This window comes from Lissotriton vulgaris, chromosome 6 (genome assembly GCF_964263255.1).
Source record: "Lissotriton vulgaris chromosome 6, aLisVul1.2, whole genome shotgun sequence".
Taxonomy (NCBI): Eukaryota; Metazoa; Chordata; class Amphibia; order Caudata; family Salamandridae; genus Lissotriton; species Lissotriton vulgaris.
The window spans coordinates 93,575,119-93,598,381 of NC_141694.1; the positions used below are offsets into that span (position 1 = coordinate 93,575,119).

Below are 23,263 nucleotides of genomic sequence, written 5' to 3' on the forward strand. Positions count from 1 at the left end.
AAAAGGGTTTTTTGGGCTGAAATCACCATTTCCCCAGCTTTTGGGTAATGGAAGTCTTTTGTCAGAGAACAAACATTTTTCACACAGTTTTGGCATTTTTCTGGGACATAGCCTATTTTTGCTATTTTTAGTGCTTCCAACCTCCTTCTAGTTAATGGCAAAAATGAGTATGAAAGCAATAATGGATGCTGGAAAGCTATACATTTAATTAAAGTAGACGAAATTCTGAATTCAGAATGGGGTCATTTGTCTAAATCCATGAAGGTTTCTTTATAGAAACTAGCAGTTAAATATTGGAAAAATGTAAACAGCCTTTTGTGTCAACGTTCTCACCTGTAACTTCTTATAATCATGACTACTCTTTGCAAGCAATATACCGTTACATTTGCTGGACCTTTCTAGTTGTAGGGATATATAGGACTTGTAGGTTTACTAAGAACCCGACGAATCCAGAGCCAAAAACTGCGCAGAAACTTGAAATGGAATTTTATTATGTACCGGGTTTAGAGCAATTATTCTTTGGAAATGTATACATGGAAAAATAGGTATGAAAGACACCTATGTATTTCTGAAATGGGTACGAATTATAGAGTTTAGAAACAGTACATATTTGCACATTTTCAAAATTGGGAATACTCATACTACCATGAGAAATATTGGTCATTTTTCAAAATTACTTCTTTTTTACACAATGTCTTTCATTTGGAAGGCAGAAATGCATCAAAACTCAACAGGAAATAACAGTTACTTTACAAATCTGAATTACCCTAAGTCTCCCGATAAAAATGGTACCTCACTTGTGTGGGTGGCCTTGTGCCTGCGATAGGAAACGGTGCAAAACACAACGTGGACACACCCCAATTTTCGCAGTGAAAAATGACCCTTTTTTAACAGAGTGCCTAGCTGTAGTTTTTGTACCCTAGCTCGGCGGGCACGTAGGGAAACCTAGCAAGCCTATACATTTTTGAAAACTAGATACCCAGGGAAATTCATGATGGGTGACTCGACTGCCTTCCACCAGGTTCAGTTACCCAGAATCCCTTGCAAACCTAAAAGGTTGACAAAAAAAACACTTTTTCCTCACATTTCTGTGGTGGAAAGTTCTGGAATCTGCGTGGATCAACAAATGTTCACGCACCACGCGTTCCCCAAATTCTTCTGAGAAAAATGGTACCTCACTTGCGTGGGTCGGCCTAGTGCCTGCGACAGGAAACGGCGCAAAACGCAACGTGGTCGCACCTCAATTTCACAGTGAAAAATGACCCCTTTTTAGCAAAGTGCCTACCTGTAGTTTTTGAACCCTAGCTCTGCCGGCATCTAGGGAAACCTAGCAAACCTATACATTTTTAAAAACTAGACATCCGGGGGAATTCAGGATGGGGTGACTCGACTGCCTCCCACCAGGTTCTGTTACCCAGAATCCCTTGCAAAGTAAAAAAATTAGAGAAAAAAATGCATTTTCCTCACAATTCTGTGGTGGAAAGTTTTGGAATCTGCGTGGATCCACAAATGTTCACCCACCACGCGTTCCCCAAAGTCTTCTGAGAAAAATGGTACCTCACTTGCGTGGGTGGGCCTAGTGTCTGCGACAGGAAACGGCGCAAAACGCAACGTGGTCGCACCTCAATTTCACAGTGAAAAATGACCCCTTTTTGGCAAAGTGCCTACCTTTAGTTTTTGAACCCTAGCTCTGCCGGCACTTAGGGAAACCTAGCAAACCTATACATTTTTGAAAACTAGATATCCAGGGGAATTCAGGATGGGGTGACTCGACTGCCTCCCACCAGGGTCTGTTACCCAGAATTCCTTGCAAAGTAAAACAATTAGAGAAAAAAATGCATTTTCCTCACATTTCTGTGGTGGAAAGTTCTGGAATCTGCGTGGATCAACAAATGTTCACCCACCACGCGTTCCCCAAATTCTTCTGAGAAAAATGGTACCTCACTTGCGTGGGTCGGCCTAGTGCCTGCGACAGGAAACGGCGCAAAACGCAACGTGGTCGCACCTCAATTTCACAGTGAAAAATGACCCCTTTTTAGCAAAGTGCCTACCTGTAGTTTTTGAACCCTAGCTCTGCCGGCATCTAGGGAAACCTAGCAAACCTATACATTTTTGAAAACTAGACATCCAGGGGAATTCAGGATGGGGTGACTCGACTGCTTCCCACCAGGTTCTGTTACCCAGAATCCCTTGCAAAGTAAAAAAATCATTTTCCTCACAATTCTGTGGTGGAAAGTTCTGGAATCTGCGTGGATCAACAAATGTTCACCCACCACGCGTTCCCCAAAGTCTTCTGAGATAAATGGTACCTCACTTGCGTAGGTGGGCCTAGTGCCTGCGACAGGAAACGGCGCAAAAGGCAAAGTGGTCGCACCTCAATTTCGCAGTTTAAATTGGCTTTTTTTTGGCAAAGTGGCTACCTGTCGTTTTTTAACCCTAGCATTGCCGGCACCTAGGGAAACCTATACATTTTTGAAAACTAGACACGCAGGGGAATTCAGGATGGGGTGATTCGACTGCCTCCCACCAGGTTCGGTTACCCAGAATCCCTTGCATTTCTGTGGTGGAAAGTTCTGGAATCTGCGTGGATTAACAAATTTCTTTCCACCACGTATTCCCCAAAGTCTTCTGAGAAAAATGGTACCCACTTGCGTGGGTCTGCCTAGTGCCTACGTCCGGAATCACTGCAAAACGCAACGTGGTCATGCCTCAATTTCGCAGTGAAAAATGGGCCTTTTTTTTGGCAAAGTGTCTACCTGCCGTTTTTGAACCCTAGCTCTGCCGGCACCTAGGGAAACCTAGCAAACCTATAAAGTTTTGAAAACTAGACACCCAGGGGAATTCAGGATGCGGTAAATCGACTGCCTACCACCAGGTTCTGTTACCCAGAATCCCTTGCAAAGTTAAAAAAATGGGAAAGAAAAATTCCTCATATTTCTGTGGTGGAAAGTTCTGGAATGTGAGTGGATCAGCAAATTTCCTCCCACCCAACTTTCCCCCAGGTCTCCCGATAAAAATGGTACCTCACTTGCGTGGGTAGGCATGGTGGCTGCAACAGGAAAAAGCCCAAATCGTACGTTGGCGACTTTAAAATTACCTAAAGCAAAACTACCTGTTTTTTTTTGGGGGGGGGGGAGGGCACCTGAGTTTTTTCCATGGGCTCGGTGGCCATCTTGGAAAACTACAAAACCCAAACGTTTCTGAAAACTAGAAACCCGGGGAAGTCCAGCGAGGTATGGCATGCGTGGGCCCCCCAACGTTTTCCTACCCAGAATTCCCTGCAAACATCAATTTTTGGTAAAAAACTTTTTTCAAATATTTTTGCGTGGAATCTCCGTGCCGGCACAAATGTCCTACAGCCCAGCGTTCCCCTTGTTCTCCCGAGTAAAATGATGCCTCACTTGGGTGGGTGCCCAAAGCAAAACAGGCTAAAAATGTATTTTCAAAAATTGTAGCGTTCGGTATTCACAAAAAAAAGCACAGAGAATTCTAGTGTTTTGGGGTCATCCTAGTCACAGGCCTTTGGCCCACCCACACAAGTGAGGTATCATTTTACTCGGGAGAACAAGGGGAACGCTGGGTGGTAGGACATTTGTGCCGGCATGGAGATCCCACGCAAAAATGTATGAAAAAGTGTTTTTTTAACCTAATTTTTAAGGTTTGCAGGGAATTCTGGATAGGAAAACGTTGGGGGACCCATGCATGCAATACCTCGCTGGACTCCCCCAGGTGTCTAATTTTCAGAACTGTTTGGGTTTGGTAGTATCCCATGATGGCTGCCGAGCACGGGGCAAAAAACCTCAGGTGCCCCCCCACCCCCAAATAAGGTAGTTTTGCTATAGGTAATTTTTAAGTCTCCACCGTACAATTTGGGCCATTTTTATCGGGTGACCTGGGGGAACGCTGGGTGGGAGGAAATTTGAGGATCCACGCAGATTCCACAACTTTACCACACTGAAATGTGGGAAAAAAGCAATCTTTTTTTTTTTTGTGCAAAATTTGAGCTTTGCAGTGGATTCTTGGTAGGAGAATGATGAGGGACCCACGCAAGCCATACCTCGCTGGACTCCCCCGAGTGTCTAGTTTCTATGAATGTGTGGGTTAGGGTTAGGTAGGTTTCCCTAGATAGCCGCCGAGCCCCGGGCAAAAAACTCATGGGAACCCCCTTGCAAAACCAGGTTGGTTTGTGATAGGTAATTTTGATGTTGCCTCATTAGGTTTTGGGCCCTTGCCTGTTGCGGGTCCTTGAGCCACCCTCACAAGTGAGGTACCATTTTTATCGGGAGACCTGGGGGGAACGCTGGGTGAGAGGAAATTTGTGTGAGACCAGTGATGCCACGCTTTCCCACACAAAAATGATTCTTGGTAAAGTAACGTTGGAGGATCCACGCAAGCCATAGCTCCTTGGAAGCCCCCGGGTATCCCGAAATGTGTGGGTTTGGTATGTTTCTCTAGATGGCCACCGAGTGAAAAACCCACGTGACCGCCCTAGGAAAACCAAATAGTTTTGAAAAAATTAGTTGTTTACTTCTGCAACGTGACAATTTGGGCGCAATATTGCAAGAAAATATGACAGACATTGTGAGTTTTGCAGGATATTGTTGATAAAATAACTTGTTAGATTTCACCAGAGAGACATCACCATGTACTCCCATGGGTATTCAACAATATCTACAATTGGTAGGTTATTCGTAGGTGGCATGTACACCTTGGTAGAGAGACTAAAAAGACCGAGATCCCTGCACAGCAATCTATTCCTCAAACACACACACATACTGGTTGAATTTGACACGAGGGCAAGTGATGGTTCAGTATATAAAATTTTATTAACAAGCGATTTCACAAAAAAGAAATGCACTGTCAATTACATGGACAGAAAAACTGAACCAATGACTTGCAGCTCGTGAGCTGTAAAACCACTTCAAGGCACCAACCGCTTTACAGGCCATTCACACACCTTTCATACCTGATACACAGAAGACCATACACACCACCAGGCACGAAAGCAACACATCACAACATTTAAAAAAAAGGGACAAGGTGCACCCTGCTTCAAAAAGTAAAAAAAATAAAAAAATAAAATAACAATTACTACACAGCCATCATGTCATCAAACACACCCACATACTGGTTGGATTTGGCACGAGGGTGAGTGATGGTTCAGTATATGCAATTGTATTAGCAAGTGATTTCACAAAAAATGAAATGCACTGTTAAATATTGAAAGGACGAGAAACTGAACCATTGACTCACAGCTCGTGAGCTGTAAAGCCACGACAAGACACCAACCTCTTTACAGGCCATTCAGACACCTTTCATACTTGTGATACATACAAAATATTCACACCGCCAGCCGCGGACCCATCATATTACTACACTTCCACCAGCAGACAGCGGCATTCAAGGACCCATCACTTTCACACGCCCACTTTCCTGACACAGCAAATACACGAACACATGGATTGCATGGAGTTGCGCTCACTAGCACTGTGTGTAGTGACCAGCATTAAGTCACTTCTCACACACCGCCAGCCGAGCGCCAGTCCCCGCACACCGCCAGCCAAGCACCAGATCACGCACACCGCCAGCCAAGCACTAGACCACGCATACCGCCAGCCAAGCACCAGATCACGCACACCACCAGCCAAGCACCAGACCAGGCACACTGCCAGTCAAGCACCAGTCCACACACACCGCCAACGAAACGCAAGTCCACACACACCGCTAGGCAAATGCCAGTCCACGCACACCGCCAGTCAAGCGCCACTCGACGCACACCGCCAGTCAACGCCACTCCATGCACACCACTAGCCAAGCACCAGTCCAGGCACACCACCAGCCAAGCACCAATCCAAACACACCACCAGGCAAGCGCCACTCCACACACACCGCCAGCCAAGCACCAGTCCAGGCACACCACCAGCCAAGCACCAATCCAAACACCACCAGGCAAGCGCAAGACCACACACACCGCCAGCCGAGCACCAGTCCACACATATCGCCAGCCAAGCACCAGTCCATAGACACCGCCAGCCAAGCACCAGACTACGCACACCGCCAGACAATCGCCACTACACGCAAACCAACATCATATTTTAGAATTTTTTTTATATAAATAACAAGACACAAACAAATTGCAAATTGATACAAATCTACTAACACAACAACTAAAACTAAATACACTACACAAATGCCAACTTTGTAACTGAACAATAAGTATTAAAGAATAGAGGCCAGGCAGTTCACTTTACCACTCATGGATGCTCCCAAAATTTCTTTTGCGTGTGGTACATTATAAAACAAGCAGATACACACAGCCCAGGGTTCGAAGGACAGTCGGGGCAGTACATACAAACCTCCTTCCGCAAACCTCTTCGCCAACAGACTCTACATCTCCGACTGGGAAAGTCTTTTGAGGAAGTAGGAGGAATTTGATCAGGAAAGTGGCGATCTTTCTATCTGGCAAAATCCTCCACCACTCCAACTCTAAGAACACTTGCCTGTTACACTAAAACAAGGCTGCCTATTACTGACTCCTGAAACTTTACAAAAGTCATATTTGACTGAGAGCAAGATTCCTGGAACACAACAAAAGCATTAAAGGTTGCTAAGTGGAAAAGATGGATAGCCAACTTCTTGTACCAAATGTAAGCCTTACGAAGAGAAGCATACGGTTTCAACCTATGATCTACTCTGTCAACACCACCCATGTGCCTATTATGGTTTACAATGCACACAGGTTTGTGCGCTTCTGCAACCTGACTCCAAACAGTCACCGGTTCAGTTCTTTCATCATGTATGGTAGTCAACATGTAGACATTTCTCCTGTCTGAAAACTTCACAGCTAGAAGCTCCTCGCAACGCAATGCACTGCACGGACCCCGGGAAAGCTTTTGACAAACAGGTTCTTTTGGGAAACCTTTATGGTTAGAGCGGATTGTGCCACAAGCAACAGTGTCCACTTTGGCCAATTCCCTGAACAACCGCACACCAGTGTAGAAGTTATCAACATAAAAATAATGGCCTTTGTTAAATAATCCTCTACCAAGTTCCCACACAATTTTCTTCGTCACTCCAAAAGTGGACGGACAACCGGGGGGTTAATACTGGATTCCTTACCGGTGTACACCCTGAAATTAAAGACATATAAAAATTGTAAATTGATACTTGTATAGCGCACTACTCACCCGCAAGGGTCTCAAGGCGCTTGTACGAATACCGCTGTGGAACCCATTCTGGCTTTCCCTGTGAGGCGTCCACTCCTGGGCACCCCCAAGGTGGAGGCCAGGCATCCTTAGCATTGTGGGGGCCGTTGTGGAGATTAAGCAAGCTATTGTCCAGAGTCACAGAGTGGGACCCATGATTAGACTAGGCACCGAGGCGAGAATTATCAGGTCAGTGGAATTTTGAGCCCAAGACCCGCCGAGGCGGGGAATTGAACCCTGGTCCCGGACTAGACCTCTGCATCAGGGACTGCCGCTCTAACTATTGAGCCACACTTCTCCACATTCCAGTCCGACTGTCACACAGCATATGCAGCTTAATTCCATAGAGTGCCCTCCTACTAGGAATGTATTGCCTAAAAACCAAGCGGCCCTTGAACAACAACAAAGACTCATCCACTGAAATGTATTTCCCAGGAACATAGATCTCAGAAAACCGATCAACAAAGTGATCAATGACAGGCCGAATCTTGAAAAGACGGTCACAATCAGGGTGAACTTGTGGCAAAGCTAAACCATTATCGACAAAATGCATCCTCCGAAGCAGAAGCAAATACCTATCACGACTCATGACTGCCGGAAATATAGCAGTTGCCATCAAGGGACTAGTAGACCAATATGAAGCCATTGATGGCTTCCTAAGCAAGCCCATCAAAAAGGTTAAACCCAAGAACTTTTTCATCTCTTCCAGATTTGTGGGAGTCCACCGGGCAGCTCTAGCGTGGGGCTTAAGGCTGGCACAGTTCTCCCTCAAAAACTGTTCTGCATACAAATTAGTCTGCTTTACAAACTCTGCCAAAAACACATCATCCATAAACAAATTGAAAAAATCAATTGGATAAAAGTTTTCAGTGTTCACCCTACACCCTGGAACACCAGTAAATTCAGGCAATGCCGGCTGCACCATGCCTAGGGCAACCGAGAGGTCAGAACTTTCAACGAGAAGTCTTGCAGCCCCAGGCTGCCGCCCAGCTGCCTCTTGTCTCACTACGCCTCTTGCTGCACTATCGGCACAGCAATGTCCTCCGCAACCACAGGCACTTCATCCACACCAAAAGTAGCTTCATCAGCACTCAGAGTATCTTCATCATCAGATGAAGCCATGTGTAGAGAAAACTCACTACCTGAATCTTCACCTCCCACCTCTACCTCAGAATCAGAGTCACTCTCTGAACCATGGTCAGAGGAAGATTCAAAAAGCATTCCAACAACTTGCTGAGCAGTAATCCGGCGGCTAGCCATTATCCTTACTAAAAAAGGAGACTGCACACACAACTCTACAACCAACAGTGTGCAAAGTAAGTAAAACAATTTAAGCCTTTATCACAAAGATCTATATACTGAAAAAATATACAATTCACTTACAAGAGACAGCTAGAAAAGCAGAGAGCAGAAAAGTCTAAAATAATTTTTTAGCCCCCTGTAAGCAACCCTTGCCCAAGGGGTCACTTCCTATACAAAAAAAACAATCCCTGGTGTCTAGTGGGCTTTTCTACCCCCCCCCCCCCCCCGGGTCCAGATGCGCCCCAAAAAACGGCCGATCTGCCCATAGGGGGGGGCAGAAAAGACTAAAAAAAAATTAAGCCCCTTGGAAACAACCCTTGCCAAGGGGGCGCTACCTTTGTAGTAAAAAAAACAATCCCTGGTATCTAGTGGGCTTTTCTGCCCCACCCCACCCCCCCGGGTCCAGATTCGGGAAAAATATGCCTGATCTGCCCCCCGGGTTGCCCCCAAGGAAGCGACCCTTGCCCAAGGGGTCGCTTCCTAAACCAACAAAAAAGGATCCCTGGTGTCTAGTGGGGGCATTTCTGGTGCAGGATCACGACGCTGCGCGCGATCCTGCACCAGGAATGCCCTGCATTGGGACATCAGGGGAGAGGAAACACTGTCCCCCCCCCCGCCCGATGCCTCAAGGCACCGAGAAACGCCCCCCCATCCCACCGGAGAGCAAACACCCACCTGGCTCCTTGGACGCGCTGGAAAGAAATAGATTCCAGGGCGTCCAGCGCTTCCTGATGACGTCGGAGCGCGCTGACGTCACCAGGAAGCGTGGGGGGCCCGGGGGTGGCAGCGGAAAGTCTTCCGCTGCCACCCCCGCTACAGGCTTGAAGATCGATGTCCCAGGGGGGGAGCACCAGCGCTCCCCCCGAGGGCTGTGCCGATGACGGAACGGTTCCGTCATCAGCGTCGAAGGGGTTAAAGGCTGAGGCTGTGACCGCTTCGACAGCAGTCTGTCCCTCGACGTCGTCGCATGCCTTGTATGTTTATCAAACGTCAACCTTGAGACTGAAGGAGAATATTTAGGGATCTGCTTTCTTTTTGAGGCTGGAGAATCAGAACAACGTCCTTTCTTCTCTGATCTGTGTTTTTCCTGAGATGCAGGCTCTTTAAAAGCATGACTGCTCCCAAGGCCACTTTATGAAGATCCTTTTCCTTTCTCCAGCAAGGCATGTAGCTTTATCTTCTCTCTCTCTTGAAAAATTGCTGACAATGACAACACTTCTCTGGATTGTGTGAGGATGGTAAGCACAGAATTCAGACAGAATAAGGATCAGACTTTGCCAACTTCTTCCCACAGGAGGAACATTTATTGAATAATGCTGGTATTTCTGACAGAAAAAGTTTTCAAAATTGTCAGGGAACAACTAAGTAAACTACCAGCAGTCAAAAAACGTCAAATGAAGGAAGAAATAATTATCAGGAAAACAATTTCTGACTAGAACAATACAGAATTGATAAGCTCAATGCTCCAGGAACCTCACAGAAGGAGCCGGAAAAAAGAACTGACCTAAAAGTCGTCTGTGGTGCATGATGGGAGCAAGTAGCTGTTGGAGGTCTTAAAGGCACGGTGTCAGTTTTATTACTATTGTGGTTTTATCTATGCGACCTATAGGTTACTCGCCTTAGGGATGCCCGGATTTAAACACTGTGAGGAGTGCGACCGCACGATGTCGGTCACGGACCCCCACCACCTGTGTTTGACCTGTTTAGGCGTCGAACACGATGACAAGGCCTGCTCCGACTGCCGGGCCCTATCTTCAAAAGCCAGGCGGGAGCGGTCCCGCAGGCGACTCGAACTCCGGCAGTCGGCCCCGCGCCGCGTGAGGTCCCGGTCCCGGTCCCACGGGAGGTCGAGGGACAGGTCGCGGGGACGGAGCCACCACAGCTCCGGGAGTCGGCACCACTCCACCGGGTCGAAGTCGTCGTCAGGTAAGAAGCATAAGAAGTCGAAGAGGCGTCATCGCTCTTCTGACTCCCGCCGACGCTCGCGCGATGCGGCCTGGGGTCCGGGTGACACTGCCCTCGCGGCTCCTTTGGAGTCGCGGGCGTCTCGTCCCGCACCACACCCTCCGGTCCCTGGGCAGGACGCGACGCCAGAGGAGATTGAGCGCTTCCTCATGGCCATGAGGTCCCTTTCTCCTCCGACGGGCTCCACGGCGCCTTCGGGCCCAGCGGACCCGTCTGGGGGCCCTAAGGGGTCGGGGGCTTCGGCCCCCGACGCCGCCGGCGCCTTCGTGCCCGGCGCCGCAGGGCCCCACGATCCCGACACCGCCGGCGCCTTCGGGCCCGGTGCCGCAAGGAACAGCGGCCCCGGCACTGGCGGCGCCTTCTAGCCCGGTGCCGCGGGACTCCGCTGGACCTTCCTCGGGCTCTGGATGGTCACCGGTGGACCTTACGACCCCCCCCCCCCCCCCGGCGTCGGTCCGTCAGGTGTCACCTCCGGCGCCGTCCGCTGGCCGCCGCATCCGACGCCGTTTGGAGGTATCCACTTCTACGAACCAGCCCCATTGCATTACAACCCTGAGTTTCAGGAGATGGGTGAGGAGGAGGATTGGGAGGGGTCTGAGGACCCTCTGACCAGGGAATGTCAGTCTCAGGAGGACTGGGCAGGAGACCTTGGGGAGGCCAGTGGCCTGGACACCTCTCCAGACACTGGTTTTGTCTCTCCTCCTACCATGGCTTCGGAAGAGGGGGCAACCTATGGCGTGGTGTTGACGAGGGCTGCCAAGGCCTTGGGCCTTGAGCTCCCAAACGCGGCCGTGAGGACTAACCTCCTCACAGAGGTCCTTAAACCGCAGTCATGCTCGGCTGAGCCTCTGCTGACCTTTAATGAGGCCTTGACCGACGTTCTTTTGGGCAACTGGTCCAGGCCCGCTACGGGTTTGCCCGTAGATAGGAACGTGGCGACCCATGTTTCCTGTCCTCCCACCCCACCCCCGAGAGTCTGGTCCTCCAGGCCTCTAATTCCCAGACCGCATTCCCGACGGCTTCTCCGGACAGGGAATCCAAGAGGTATGAGAATTATGGAAAGAAGATATTCTCCTCCCTTAGTTTGGGACTGCGGTCTTCCAACACCGCATGCCTCTTGGGCCGCTACACCCACTCTCTGTGGGAGACGGTGGCGGAGGTGCTGCCAGAGTGCCCGTTGGAGGTACGGGCCAAACTCGGCCAAGCCCTTGTGGAGGGCCGAGATGCAGCCAAGTATTCGATCAGGTGTGGGCTGGATACCACCGACTCGCTGGGCAGAGCAATGGCTACGACAGTGGCGGTACGACGCCATGCCTGGCTGAGATCTGTCAATTTTTCGGCAGATGGCCAGAATACTCTGATGGACATGCCGTTCGATGGCCGTCACCTTTTTGGCGACAAGGCAGACCACGCGCTTGAGCGCTTTAAGGACTCCAGGGCTACGGCCAAGTCCTTGGGCCTCTCGGCCCGTGCCAGCAAACAGGTGCCTTTCGCTCCTTTCGTGGCCAAGGAAGGGGCGTCCCCACACGTGCCGCCAGCCACTCGCCGCAGACTACCATCCAGCGCGGCGGCGGCCGTGGAAACTGCCGTGGAGGCGGTCGGGGAAACCGGCGAGGTCAGTCCACACCTTCCCCCGCAGCAAACGCCTCTAAACCCTCCAAGTCCGTGCTTTTCGGCCCATGTGACGGCAGTGGGGGGCAGGGTTCGCCATCACCACGCTCACTGGCGCACTGTCACTTCGGACAGGTGGGTGCTGCAGATCGTCCGGAGTGGCTACTCCCTCCCCTTCGAGACGACTCCTCAAGCCATGCCACCGCAACACCACCGCGTATCGGGGGATCATTTGCGGCTCCTGCAGGAGGAAGTTTCGGCCCTCTTGGCCAAGGGGGCCATCGAGCGCGTTCCTGGGCCAAATAGGACTGGTTGCTACTCCCACTACTTTCTGGTACCCAAGAAGGGCAAAGGGGGCCTACGCCCTATCTTGGATCTGAGGAACGTCAACGGCTTCCTCCGGAAGGAGAAGTTCAAAATGCTGACTCTGGCTCAGGTCTTAGCTGCCCTAGACCCAGGAGACTGGATGGTAGCGTTGGACTTGCAGGACGCGTATTTCCACATCCCGGTCCTGCCGGCCCATAGGCATTAGCTGCGGTTCACGGTAGGCCACGAGCACTTTCAGTTTACCGTGCTCCCCTTCGGCCTTACCAGCGCCCCACGGGTGTTCACGAAGGTGATGGCGGTGGTCGCAGCTCATCTGCGCAGATTAGGGGTTTCAGTCTTCCCCTACCTCGACGACTGGTTGTTGAAGGCGGGCTCGCCCCAGACAGTCGTCAGCCACCTCCAGACTACGGCAGATCTCCTGCACCAGCTGGGGTTCTCCATCAATGTGCCGAAGTCACACCTGTGTCCCTCTCAGAAGCTCCTTTTCATCGGAGCGGTTCTCGACTCGGCGCAGTTTCCGGTTTACCCACCCGAACAGAGGTTGACGCTGCGGCTTCTGGGGCTGAAGGCCTCCTGTATCCTTCTGATGCATCACGCACGGTGGCGGATGCGGGCTCTGCAGTGGGACCTGAAGTTTCAGTGGGCCCAGCATCAGGGCAACCTGTCCGACCATGTCCTGATCTCGGAGGGCACTGCGAGACAGCTGCAGTGGTGGCTCACGGACCGCGATTGAGTCAGCGGCAGATCCCTCTCCCTTCCCCAACCGGAGCACGTAGTTGTGACGGACGCGTCCCTCCAGGGCTGGGGAGGCCACATGGGAGAGGCGGAGATCAGAGGCGGAGATCAGAGGCCTCTGGTTTCCGGCGGAGTCCCGGCTCCATATCAACCTTTTGGAGCTGCAGGCGATTCGGCTAGCACTGAAGGCATTCCTCCCGTCTGTCCGAGGGAGTGTAGTGCAGGTGTTCACGGACAACACCACCGCCATGTGGTACTGCAACAAACCGGGCGGGGTGGGGTCGTGGACCCTCTGCCAGGAGGCTCTGCGCCTCTGGCAATGGCTGTAACATCAGGGTGTGACTCTGATGGTTCAACACCTGACAGGTTCTCTGAACGCCAGGGCGGACGAACTCAGCCGCGGGTGCATGATGGATCACGAATGGCGTCTGAACTCGGACGTGGCGCAAGGTCTCTTTCTGCAGTGGGGAGAGCCTTGGTTAGATCTATTCGCCACCGAAGAGAACGCGCAATGTCATCAGTTCTGCGCGTTGGAATTTCCAAGGCGACACTCGCTTGGAGACACTTTTCGTCGCGAGTGGAGTTGCGGTCTGATTTACGCCTTTCCGCCTATACCACTTCTGCCCAGATGCTGAAGATCAAGCGCGACCGGGCACAAGTCATCCTTGTGGCTCCGGACTGGGCACGAAGGTACTGGTATCCCGAGTCGATCCCCCGGTTCGTCTGCCTCTTCAGGAGGAACTTCTGTCGCAGCAGCAGGGGACGGTCCTCCACCCGAACCTGTCCAGTCTCCACCTCCATGCTTGGAGATTGAGCGGCGACAGTTGAGGCCATTTGACTTGCCTCCTGAAGTCTGTAACATCATTCTGGGAGCCAGGCGTCCCTCCACAAAGTTGGAATACGCCTGCAGGTGGAACAGATTTGTGGCATGGTGCACAGCAAAGGCTGTGGATCCCCTTAGTGCCCCTCTTTCTGAGGTTCTCCTCTTTCTTCTTTCTCTTGCCCAGCAGGGCTCTGCTCTGGGCACTATCAAGGGCTATCTTTCCGCTCTTTCAGCCTTTCTGAGGCTGCCTGATCAACCTTCTTTGTTCAAGTCCCCTATAGTTAATCGTTTTCTGAAGGGCATCACACACACGTTCCCTCCTGTTCCCTTCGTGATGCCTCAGTGGGACATGAACCTGGTTCTTACATTTCTGATGTGCGCTCCCTTTGAGCCACTTCACAACTGTCCTCTTCGCCTTCTCTCCTTGAAGACTGCCTTCCTGGTTGCCATCACCTCTGCCAGGAGAGTGAGTGAGCTCCAGGCTCTATCTTGTAAGCCTCCATTCCTTTCAGTCCATCCGGACAAGGTTGTGTTACGGACAAGGCCCTCCTTCCTACCCAAGGTAGTCACGGCCTCCCACATTGGGCAATCTATCACCTTGCCCACCTTCTTTCTGCCTCCGCATCCCTCGAGAGAGGAAAGTGAGGATCCACCGTCTGGACCCAAAACATGCGCTCTCATTTTATTTGAATCGCACACAACAGTTCCGGGTGGATGACCAACTCTTTGTTGGGTACGTGGGCGCTAAGAAAGGGAAAGCGGTGCACAAGCGGACCATCTCACGGTGGATCATCTTGTGTATCCAGGCGTGTTACTCCTTGGCTAAGAAGGAACCCCCTGTGGGGCTGAGGGCTCATTCCACTCAGGTCACAGCAACTACAACTGCCTTGGGCCGAGGTGTGCCCTTACAGGACATTTGCCAGGCGGCTACGTGGGCCTTGCTGCACACGTTCGCACAACATTATTGCCTGGACAGTCAAGTCCGGAGGGATGGCTACTTTGGCCGTTCCGTCCTCCAGGACTTTCTGGTGTGATTATTGGTTCGCAGACCCACCACCACGGGGTTGGTATTGCTGGGGTATCTATTCTAAGGTAAGGAATCTATCACTAACGTGTCTCTTTCAGATGCACAAGTTACTACTTGTGTAACAATATATCTGTAAGAGACATTAGTTAGTGATAGATTCCTTACCGACCCACCCATCCTCCCCGTTCTGCGAACTGATATCTAGGGTTAAGGTCATCCCCTTTCAGGGCCCTAGTTTCATGGCACCAGTGTTGGTTTTTGGCATAGCTCTGCGTTTCTGGCACGGAAAAGCTGTGTCTAAGAACTGACGTCAGCACGCGGAGACGGCGTCTAAGTACTCCGACGACGTCATCACGGCGCCCACGACGCCGATGATTAGCCCTGGGCGTAGTGGGCGTAGTGGGGCTTCGCGGAGCTACGCGAAGTGGGCGAGAAACTACGCCCACCTCCGCACTCCGCGTAGCCCCACTACGCACGCACCACTGGCCGCCACCCACCTCCCTCCCGCCCTCCCTAAATACTTTAAATTAAGTTTAAATTAATTAAAACGCACTTACCTTGCCCGCCGCTGCCCGCCGCGTCCCCGTGGCTCGCTATCTTCATTGTTCCGTCTTGTTTACTAATGCGCATGCGCGGGCGGCCGCGCATGCGCATTTTCTCGTGAGAAATGCACATGCGCGGCCGCCCGCGCATGCGCATTAGTAAACAAGACGGAACAATGAAGATAGCGAGCCCCGGGGACGCGGCGGGCAGCGGGGGGCAAGATAAGTGCGTTTTAATTAATTTAAACTTTTCATTTAAAGTATTTAGTGAGGGCGGGAGGGAGGCGGGTGGCGGCCAGCTACGCTCCGTCTGCGGAGCGTGCGTAGTGCCGCCTGGCTACGCCCGCTCCGCAAAATGCGGAGTAGGCGGCACTACGCACACTCCGTGCACGGAGCGTAGCTGGCCGCCCACCCCTACCGATGATGGACGCGGAGCCGCAGACGACGCCTACCGACGCGCAAGGGTACTGCTACGCAAAAGTTTCCGGATCCAGTCTGACGCCTGGGAATATTCTAAGGTAAGGAATCTATCACTAACTAATGTTTCTTACAGATATATCGTTGCACAAGTAGTAACTTGTGCAGTAGTGCCACACGCCCCGCGACCGACAAGGGTAATGACCCCCAGAAGCCCAGGTTATTCTTGGGGTTTCGCAGGGCCCGGCTTATGTTGCCTTCAAATAAATCGGCTGCGTCATGGTAAATCCGCACCCCCAAGTACGGTAAACAGCTACCTTCCCATCTCACATCCAGCCCCTCAGGGGGAGCACCACAGTCACCCCGCTTCGGAAACAGCCAGGTCTTGGCCCAGTTAACCCTGAGTCCCGCCACCCTTCCCAATCTCTCCAGCAGTTGCCGAGCTCCACGGAGCGCGCCAATGTTATCGGTAAGGAACATCAGTAAGTTGTCGGCGTATAGGGTAATATGGTGCATTCGACCCAGCACCTCTAGGCCCCTGTAGTGTTCCCCCCTCCGTGCACGTACCGCTAGGGGCTCCATTGCTAGGGCAAAAAGGAGGGGAGATAGTGGGCAGCCCTGCCTTGTTCCCCTACCCACCGCACACACTGCCCAAATCAACCCCCCGTCCGGACTCTGGCTGTAGAATTGGAGTATAGGATCTGCGTCCATGCCACAAACCCCTCACCCAGGCCAAAGGCCCTCAAAACCCGAAAAAAGTATTGCCACTCTAGGCTATCAAAGGTCTTTTTGATGTCAATGGATAGCACACATGCCTCTTCACCCCCAGCCTCCGACGCCTGCAGTAGTTGACACAGCCTCCTAATATTCGCCTCCGTGTTCGGGTGGGGATGAAACCAGATTGGTTCTCAAGTACCAGGGTCGTCATGTGCACCATCAGGCGATGTGCCAATATGCCACTCAGTACCTTATAATCAATGTTTAACATCGCGAGGGGGCGATGCGCTGTACGATCCCACTCCAGTTTCCCCGGTTTAAGGAGCGGGACAATCACCGCCTCTCTCGTCGAGGTGGGCAAATAACCAACCTGTTTTGATCGATTGTAGAGAGAAACCAGCTGTGGGGCCAGTACATCAATATAAGCGACATAAAACTCTGACGGGAACCCGTCAGTGCCTGGGGTTTTGTTCTTAGCCATGCGTTTAAGGGCACTCCAGACCTCGCCCACTTCCACTGGGCTTTCTGCCTCCTCCGCTTCAATCTGCGGTAATTCTATATCTAGGAAATCCCCGTCCTCCAGGTCCCTGGGGTCTAGCGCGCTATGATACAGCGTGGAGTAGTTATCTAGGAATTGCATGTTGATTGCCTGCTGCCCAAAGTGGGATGTTCCCCCCTCGTCTCCTAGCTCAAGGATCGGTGTGCCCCTGCGGGCCGGATTCGCTAACCAGGCCAGGAGCGCCCCTGACTTATCGCGTTCCGCATGCGCTCGCACCATGTAGACCTTATAATCAAAACATCTCAGCCTCTCCACTTGTTTGGCCAGCTCCTCCTTTGCCCTTAGTAGCTCCTCCTGGACATCTTTCCGCCCCGGTCTTTCTCGTTCCTTGTCCCGAAGCAGTTGTTCCGCCCCCTGTACCTCTCTCAATAGAGTTCTGCGAACACCCACCGCCTCTCCAATGCACCGCCCGCGGATCATCGCTTTAAACGCGTCCCATTCATTATGCAGACTGGAGGAGGTGCTCGCATTGAGCTGGAAGTACTCCCCTATGGCTGTGCCTATGGTGGTTCGGAAGACCTGGCCTTCCCGGGCCTCCGGCCTAACACGCCAATTAGGAATCGCCGTTCTAACCCGAACCCAATTCAAGGCCACCAGTAGGGGGTTGTGATCAGAGGTCGTTCTGGCTAGGTATTCACTTGTCGTAACCTGCATATGAACGTCCGGGGAGCACAAGACCGCGTCCAATCTGACATGCAGCTCATGAATAGCAGAAAAGAAAGAGTAGTCCCGTTCCCTGGGATGGTGGGCCCAGGGAAAATATTGTAAAAATTTAAATTTGTTCCTATGCTGTGTTGTATTAATTTGAGTTGTAAATAACTTTTGTATCAACTGATGTATAGCTATTTCATGTCTTGTATAGATTGTATGGTTGAGTGAATGATTGTGTTTTTGTATGAGAGAATTTGGAGTGAAGTAGGCAATGTTTTCTAATTTTATGAAATCTTTTCTAAATATGTTTTGTTGAAACTTGAGATTAAAAATAATTGATTTATTCTGGACTGAAAAAAGCGTCCTGAGATTTCCTGTTTAGCCCGGTAGGTCGAGTGGTCACTAGTAGCCCCACAAAGAAGTAATTGGCAATATTTGTGCTCGTTTTGGTTTTTCAGTTGTTAGTGAGGCTTGTCCTTATTGCCCGTGAGCCCAGACCCAGTTTTGGTTACGCCATCTTAGGGCCAGGCAGCCGGGGCGAAACAGATGTAGTTGTATGGCCCCCGCCCGCCGGTTTGCGACGCCTCCTCACCGCAGCCACAAACAGGAGCAACAGTCTCTCCTCTGGTCTCGGTGGCAGGGTCCCAGCTCCTCCGGTGCGGCCACGGGACTCGATAGTCCCCCTCACTGCCTGGCGCCAGTCTCGCCGATCGCTGTCGCCATCTTGCCGCCTGAAGTTACAACGAGCAGGGAGGGAGGTATGTGACCCTGTTTCTTGGCCCCTTCTCGCCTCCGCCGCACTCGGCGGTAGCGCTCAAAAGGGGCACCGGACCTTCATGTACGGATTGTGGCGCTGGGTCACAGGATTGCTGGTCAGGATCGTTATTTGTGGAGGGCAGCCGCTCCGGAGCTCCAGAGCTCGCCTCTGTCTACATCAGCGCCTAAGCCACGCCCCTTCCTATAAGGTGACATCATGACCATCTGTTCATATCTGAGAAAAATATTGATGCATGATTTCAGAGGTAAGAAGGGATGGAAAAAAATGCAATTAATATAAAATGTACTGTAAACTGGATATTTTTTAATATTGGAACCGCACGTTACTCTACATTGAAAGTTAGGAACATATTAAAAAGGCACCAAAATCTATATTTTTTTTAACTCAGGTGCGTGGTACACTCACTACTAAAAATAAATTATGTTTCCCAAAACTCAAAAGTCTAGGGAAAGCTCACAAAAAACCCCTGGGGGAATAAACAGTTGGTAAACCTAATTAATAGGTTCGCAAAGTGAAAAGCGTGTCATTTATAAATTTTAGGAATTCGAGTACCTTGTACTTAGAAAGTTACATAAAAAAAATAATTAAAGTGGACCACTTGTAAATAATGTCAACTGTTCTGCTGTGTTTGATTAATAATAATATGTTATGCTGCACTATGGGGCCAGCAAAAGTTCTCAAAAACATAGAGTAAAGTGCATTTCCTTTGCTGAAGGTGGATGTATGTATGTTAAGCAGCAAAAGACTTTTGACCATTGTCTGGAATATCGCAACAAACTGTGAAATGGAACAGCATGTGGTTAAGAACATGTTCTGTTTTCTGTCTGGGTGCTAATTTTAAGTCTACAAAAGATGGTGACGCTGATAATCATGATAAGAGTTCTGATGCAAGTGACAAACAGGATGCTTAATGGGAGTGTATAGCAAACTAAAACAATGGCATGTGTGTGCTATTGGCTTAAAATGCCGAAGAAGCACAGATATAAGGTAAGAAAATCTTGTGCTTGCTACACAAAAGCGGAAAGACAATTAATAAACAAAACGGACAGGATTAAATTAAGTATCCACATAATCACATCGAAAAACTAGTTACACCGTGTTAGACCTGGCACCTTGGCGTGAGTTTCCCTTCCACTTTTTGCTGATGTGCCTCCGATGTTTTGCTGGTTTTCCGATACTCAGGGCACTGCGCCACGGCCGACCCGTGCCGCAGTGCAAGTGCTCCCTACTGTAAATTGTACATGCGATTGGTATCCATGATTGGTTCATTGGATCTACTGTTAGTCCCTAGTAAAGTGCACTAGGAGTGCCGGGGCTTGTAGATGCCAATACTGCTAGTGGGCCTGCAGCGCTGGTTGCGCCACCCACCGAAGCAGCCGTAAAGATGTGTCTGGGGACTGCGACCGCAGAACCCGCGTGCGGTCTCGTACTGTCACGCTAGCTGGGCAAGTGCACCCACTTGCGAGCCCCTGAACCTTCCCTTGACTACATATAAGTCACCCCTATGGTTGGCCTACGGGCAGGGTGCGTTGTAGGTGTAAGGTAGGACAGGCCCTGATGTGTGTGGCATGTCCTAGTAGTGACTTACAACCAAAATCGTATTTCACTATTCAAGGCTACCTGCTTCCATTAGGCCAGACTGAGCTGCTGGAATTATTACACCCTATAATCCCAGCAGACTCAAGGAGCATGGTAGCGAGTCGTGTTTAGTATGCCTGAACTCAGGATGATAAAATATTTCTTGTAGTCAAGTTTATTTTAGTATCCTGTGTTTGCAAAAGCTACTTTTGGAAAGTTAGCATTTGCTTGCCTAACCATTTCAGCCCGCCTCTGCTGGTATGTGTATCTGACTGTCTGGGATGTGTGAGTGACAGGGCTGGGGGATGACAGGTGGTGAATGCGCAGATTACACCTTAGTGGGAGGTAGGAGTGGCTCTTGACTCTGGATCTTGCTGTGCTCTGCCACCACAATGCTGGCTCCACCCTCCTGGGGAGCGACTGATGACTCAGCCGACACCTGGCCCAGGAAGGGCGAAGCCCCATCAACAAGGTACTCTGGCTGCCCCTGTCCGCACAATGCTGGCTCCACCTCCTGTGGGGCGTCTGATGCGCCTGCCCCTCACACTGAAAGCAGAAGCCGGAGTACACCCACCAGGGTACTCAAGGACTGAAAGTGGCTATGCAAAGGCCCCCCTGGCCTGCGAGAACAAAAGAAATACCGTATAAAAGAAGGAGCCCTGCTCCTTGAGAGTTAGATCCGGTTTGGGCTACAGAAGGAACTCTGCCCGACGAGAAGGACCGTGAAGGACAAGGAAGAGTGTTGTCTCTTGCCTGTGTCTGGTGCCTTGCTGCCGAAGGAGAGGAAAAAGGAAAGACTGCGAGAAGACTTTTGCTTGACAAGACGTTGTGCCAAACTCTGCTGAAACTATCTCCAAGGGCTTGCTGCTGAACTTGCCCCCTGACCAGCGCCCCAGGACCAGTGGGCGCTACACCCTGAAGAAAGCGACTGTGTGTGCTGCTATCGCTGCAGTACTGGCAGAGGAGTTTGGGAGCGCTGGGCATCCCTGCCACGCTCCCCGTAATCCAAGGCATCGACATCCTCCCGAACACCGTGACTGGCGCCCCAAAGCAACAGCGAGACCAAAGTGAGGTCCAGCCGCCGCTGGCCTGAACACCGTGACCGCCTCTGCACCGGGAAACCTAGAGCAAAGTAAAGGAGGACCCGTCCGGTCCAAGCTCCCGAATTGACTGTGCCTCGAGCCGTCGATCCACCTGCGAAGACGGACAACCGCCTGTGAGAACCCCCCTCTGGTCGGTATCCTGCCCGACAGCCCCGCTGTGAGCGCATAGCTACAACCGGCCCTTGGCTGGGTACGTCCTGCACTTGGGGACCGTACTGCCACCGGCTGCCACCACAGCAGTCGTCGCCTCCAGGGTTGGAGAGAACGCCGAAGGAAGGACCCCGCCACAGAACACCGCTGCCCCGGATGACCCGTGAACTGCTCGGCTGAGAGCCGCAACGAACAGCGACCCCGGGAAGGCAACGCGACGTGGGACAGCTCCCCTGGAAGCCGCCTGCTCCACAAGAACTTTGTTAAACTGGGCAGAAGGCCCTAAAGAACGCTTATTGCTGGAAAGAACTGTGGCAACTTGAACTAAGTAACTTGGAACCGCTATTTGAAAGTTTGATAACTGTATCCACAAGCCTGCTTGAAATTTATATAAAGATATATATTTTTACAGAATACAGTTTGGTCTCATTGTGTGGTGGGTTGGTTGTGAGGGTGTAATATTGCAAGTGTTTAACCCTATGTGCCCCAAAGATTAGCCTACGACTGCTTAAGCCACACTACCTAGAGGGTAAGCAGAGGTTGTCTGGAAGGTAACCCTCAGCCCTGACGAGGAAGAGAGAGTCCCTGCTTGTCGCTAGTGTTGCACTGCGCCAACTAGAGCCTCCCCCTTCCTACACACCGGTATAAACCAGTAATTTGCTTTGATGTATAATTGGATGGGATAGTCTTGCTCTGCTGTGTTAACTGTTTGATGCTTCAGTTGGAGGTTATAGTAGTTACGGCTCAGTTTGTAATGTGTCCCTTTTGTTTGCAGGTTCTGATGTGAACAAACAGGATGACTGAAGTGGTTTCGATGGCTGACTTCGCGCAACAAAAGAGGGCGAAGGGACACTAAAAGAGGGCGAAGTGACCCTAACAGAGGACTATGTTGGGCTAGGAAACACCTGATTAGACATTGTTGCCCTAACATGATTGGCTGTTAACATGTGTTTTTGCTCTGCTACTTTTCCCTGTGGTTCATGGGAAACGTAGTCTTTGTTAATCTTGGAATATGCTGCTTTTCGATTAAAGCGCAGAAAGAAGGTATAATCCTCGCCTCCAGTCCTGACAGAATTTAGATGAAAGGAAACTACATAGTGTTAAAAAAAAGTCTATTTATAACAACACAATATCAGTGCCAATATCATCCGAGACTTTAAACGCAATCAGGTAAGTAGCACAAAATACAGTGGTCTCCAGGGGGAGACCAAGCCATATATTAAGAAAGTGGAATGCGAACTGCAACGGTGGATGGGACTTGGACCAAGGGATTGTTGCATGGATTCTGCACATATACAGAACTATGTCCAGGAGGCCAGGACCTCAGTGTGTAGTGGTGTACCAAAATACCCACATCGGTGCCCAGAACCCCTATTCGACTAGCTATAGTATCTCATTCGTTCTCCGAACTACAGCAAAGCTACCAATGATTAGACATCCTAGAACATGCTACTCCGTCCCTCTCAGAATACGTGGGAGCAAGAACACTCTTTTGTACAAACTCTCATACTTGTCCACAACATGAGTAAATGGAGTCAAAGAATAGTTTAAAATGTTTATTTTAACTAACGTACTCTATTATGCATTACTCGAGCCAATACTAGCAGCAAAATGCATAACATCAAGCAAATCAGCATAGTTACTATTCCATATAGAAAAAAAGGGAAATCATATTATAATGATAGTGAAAACAGAACTACAGCGCCTTGCCACACTCCCCTTGCTATAAGCTAGTTTATTATAATTTATAGAAGACCTCCAGGCTTGGACAGG

The 23,263-nt window shown here is 50.6% G+C and overlaps 1 protein-coding gene across 2 annotated transcripts in view; it reads left to right on the plus strand.

Annotated features, from left to right (window-relative positions):
* Positions 1–22,537, plus strand: part of LOC147706848 (exportin-5-like) — a 1,626,836-nt gene extending 1,604,299 nt beyond the window's left edge. For both annotated transcript variants that reach the window (XM_086926008.1, XM_086926007.1), the window contains one exon: positions 22,266–22,537. In XM_086926008.1, the coding sequence (XP_086782134.1) occupies positions 22,266–22,277 (12 nt within the window). In that variant the 3' untranslated portion in view covers positions 22,278–22,537. The remainder of the gene's footprint in view (positions 1–22,265) is intronic.
* Positions 22,538–23,263: the final 726 nt, after the last annotated feature.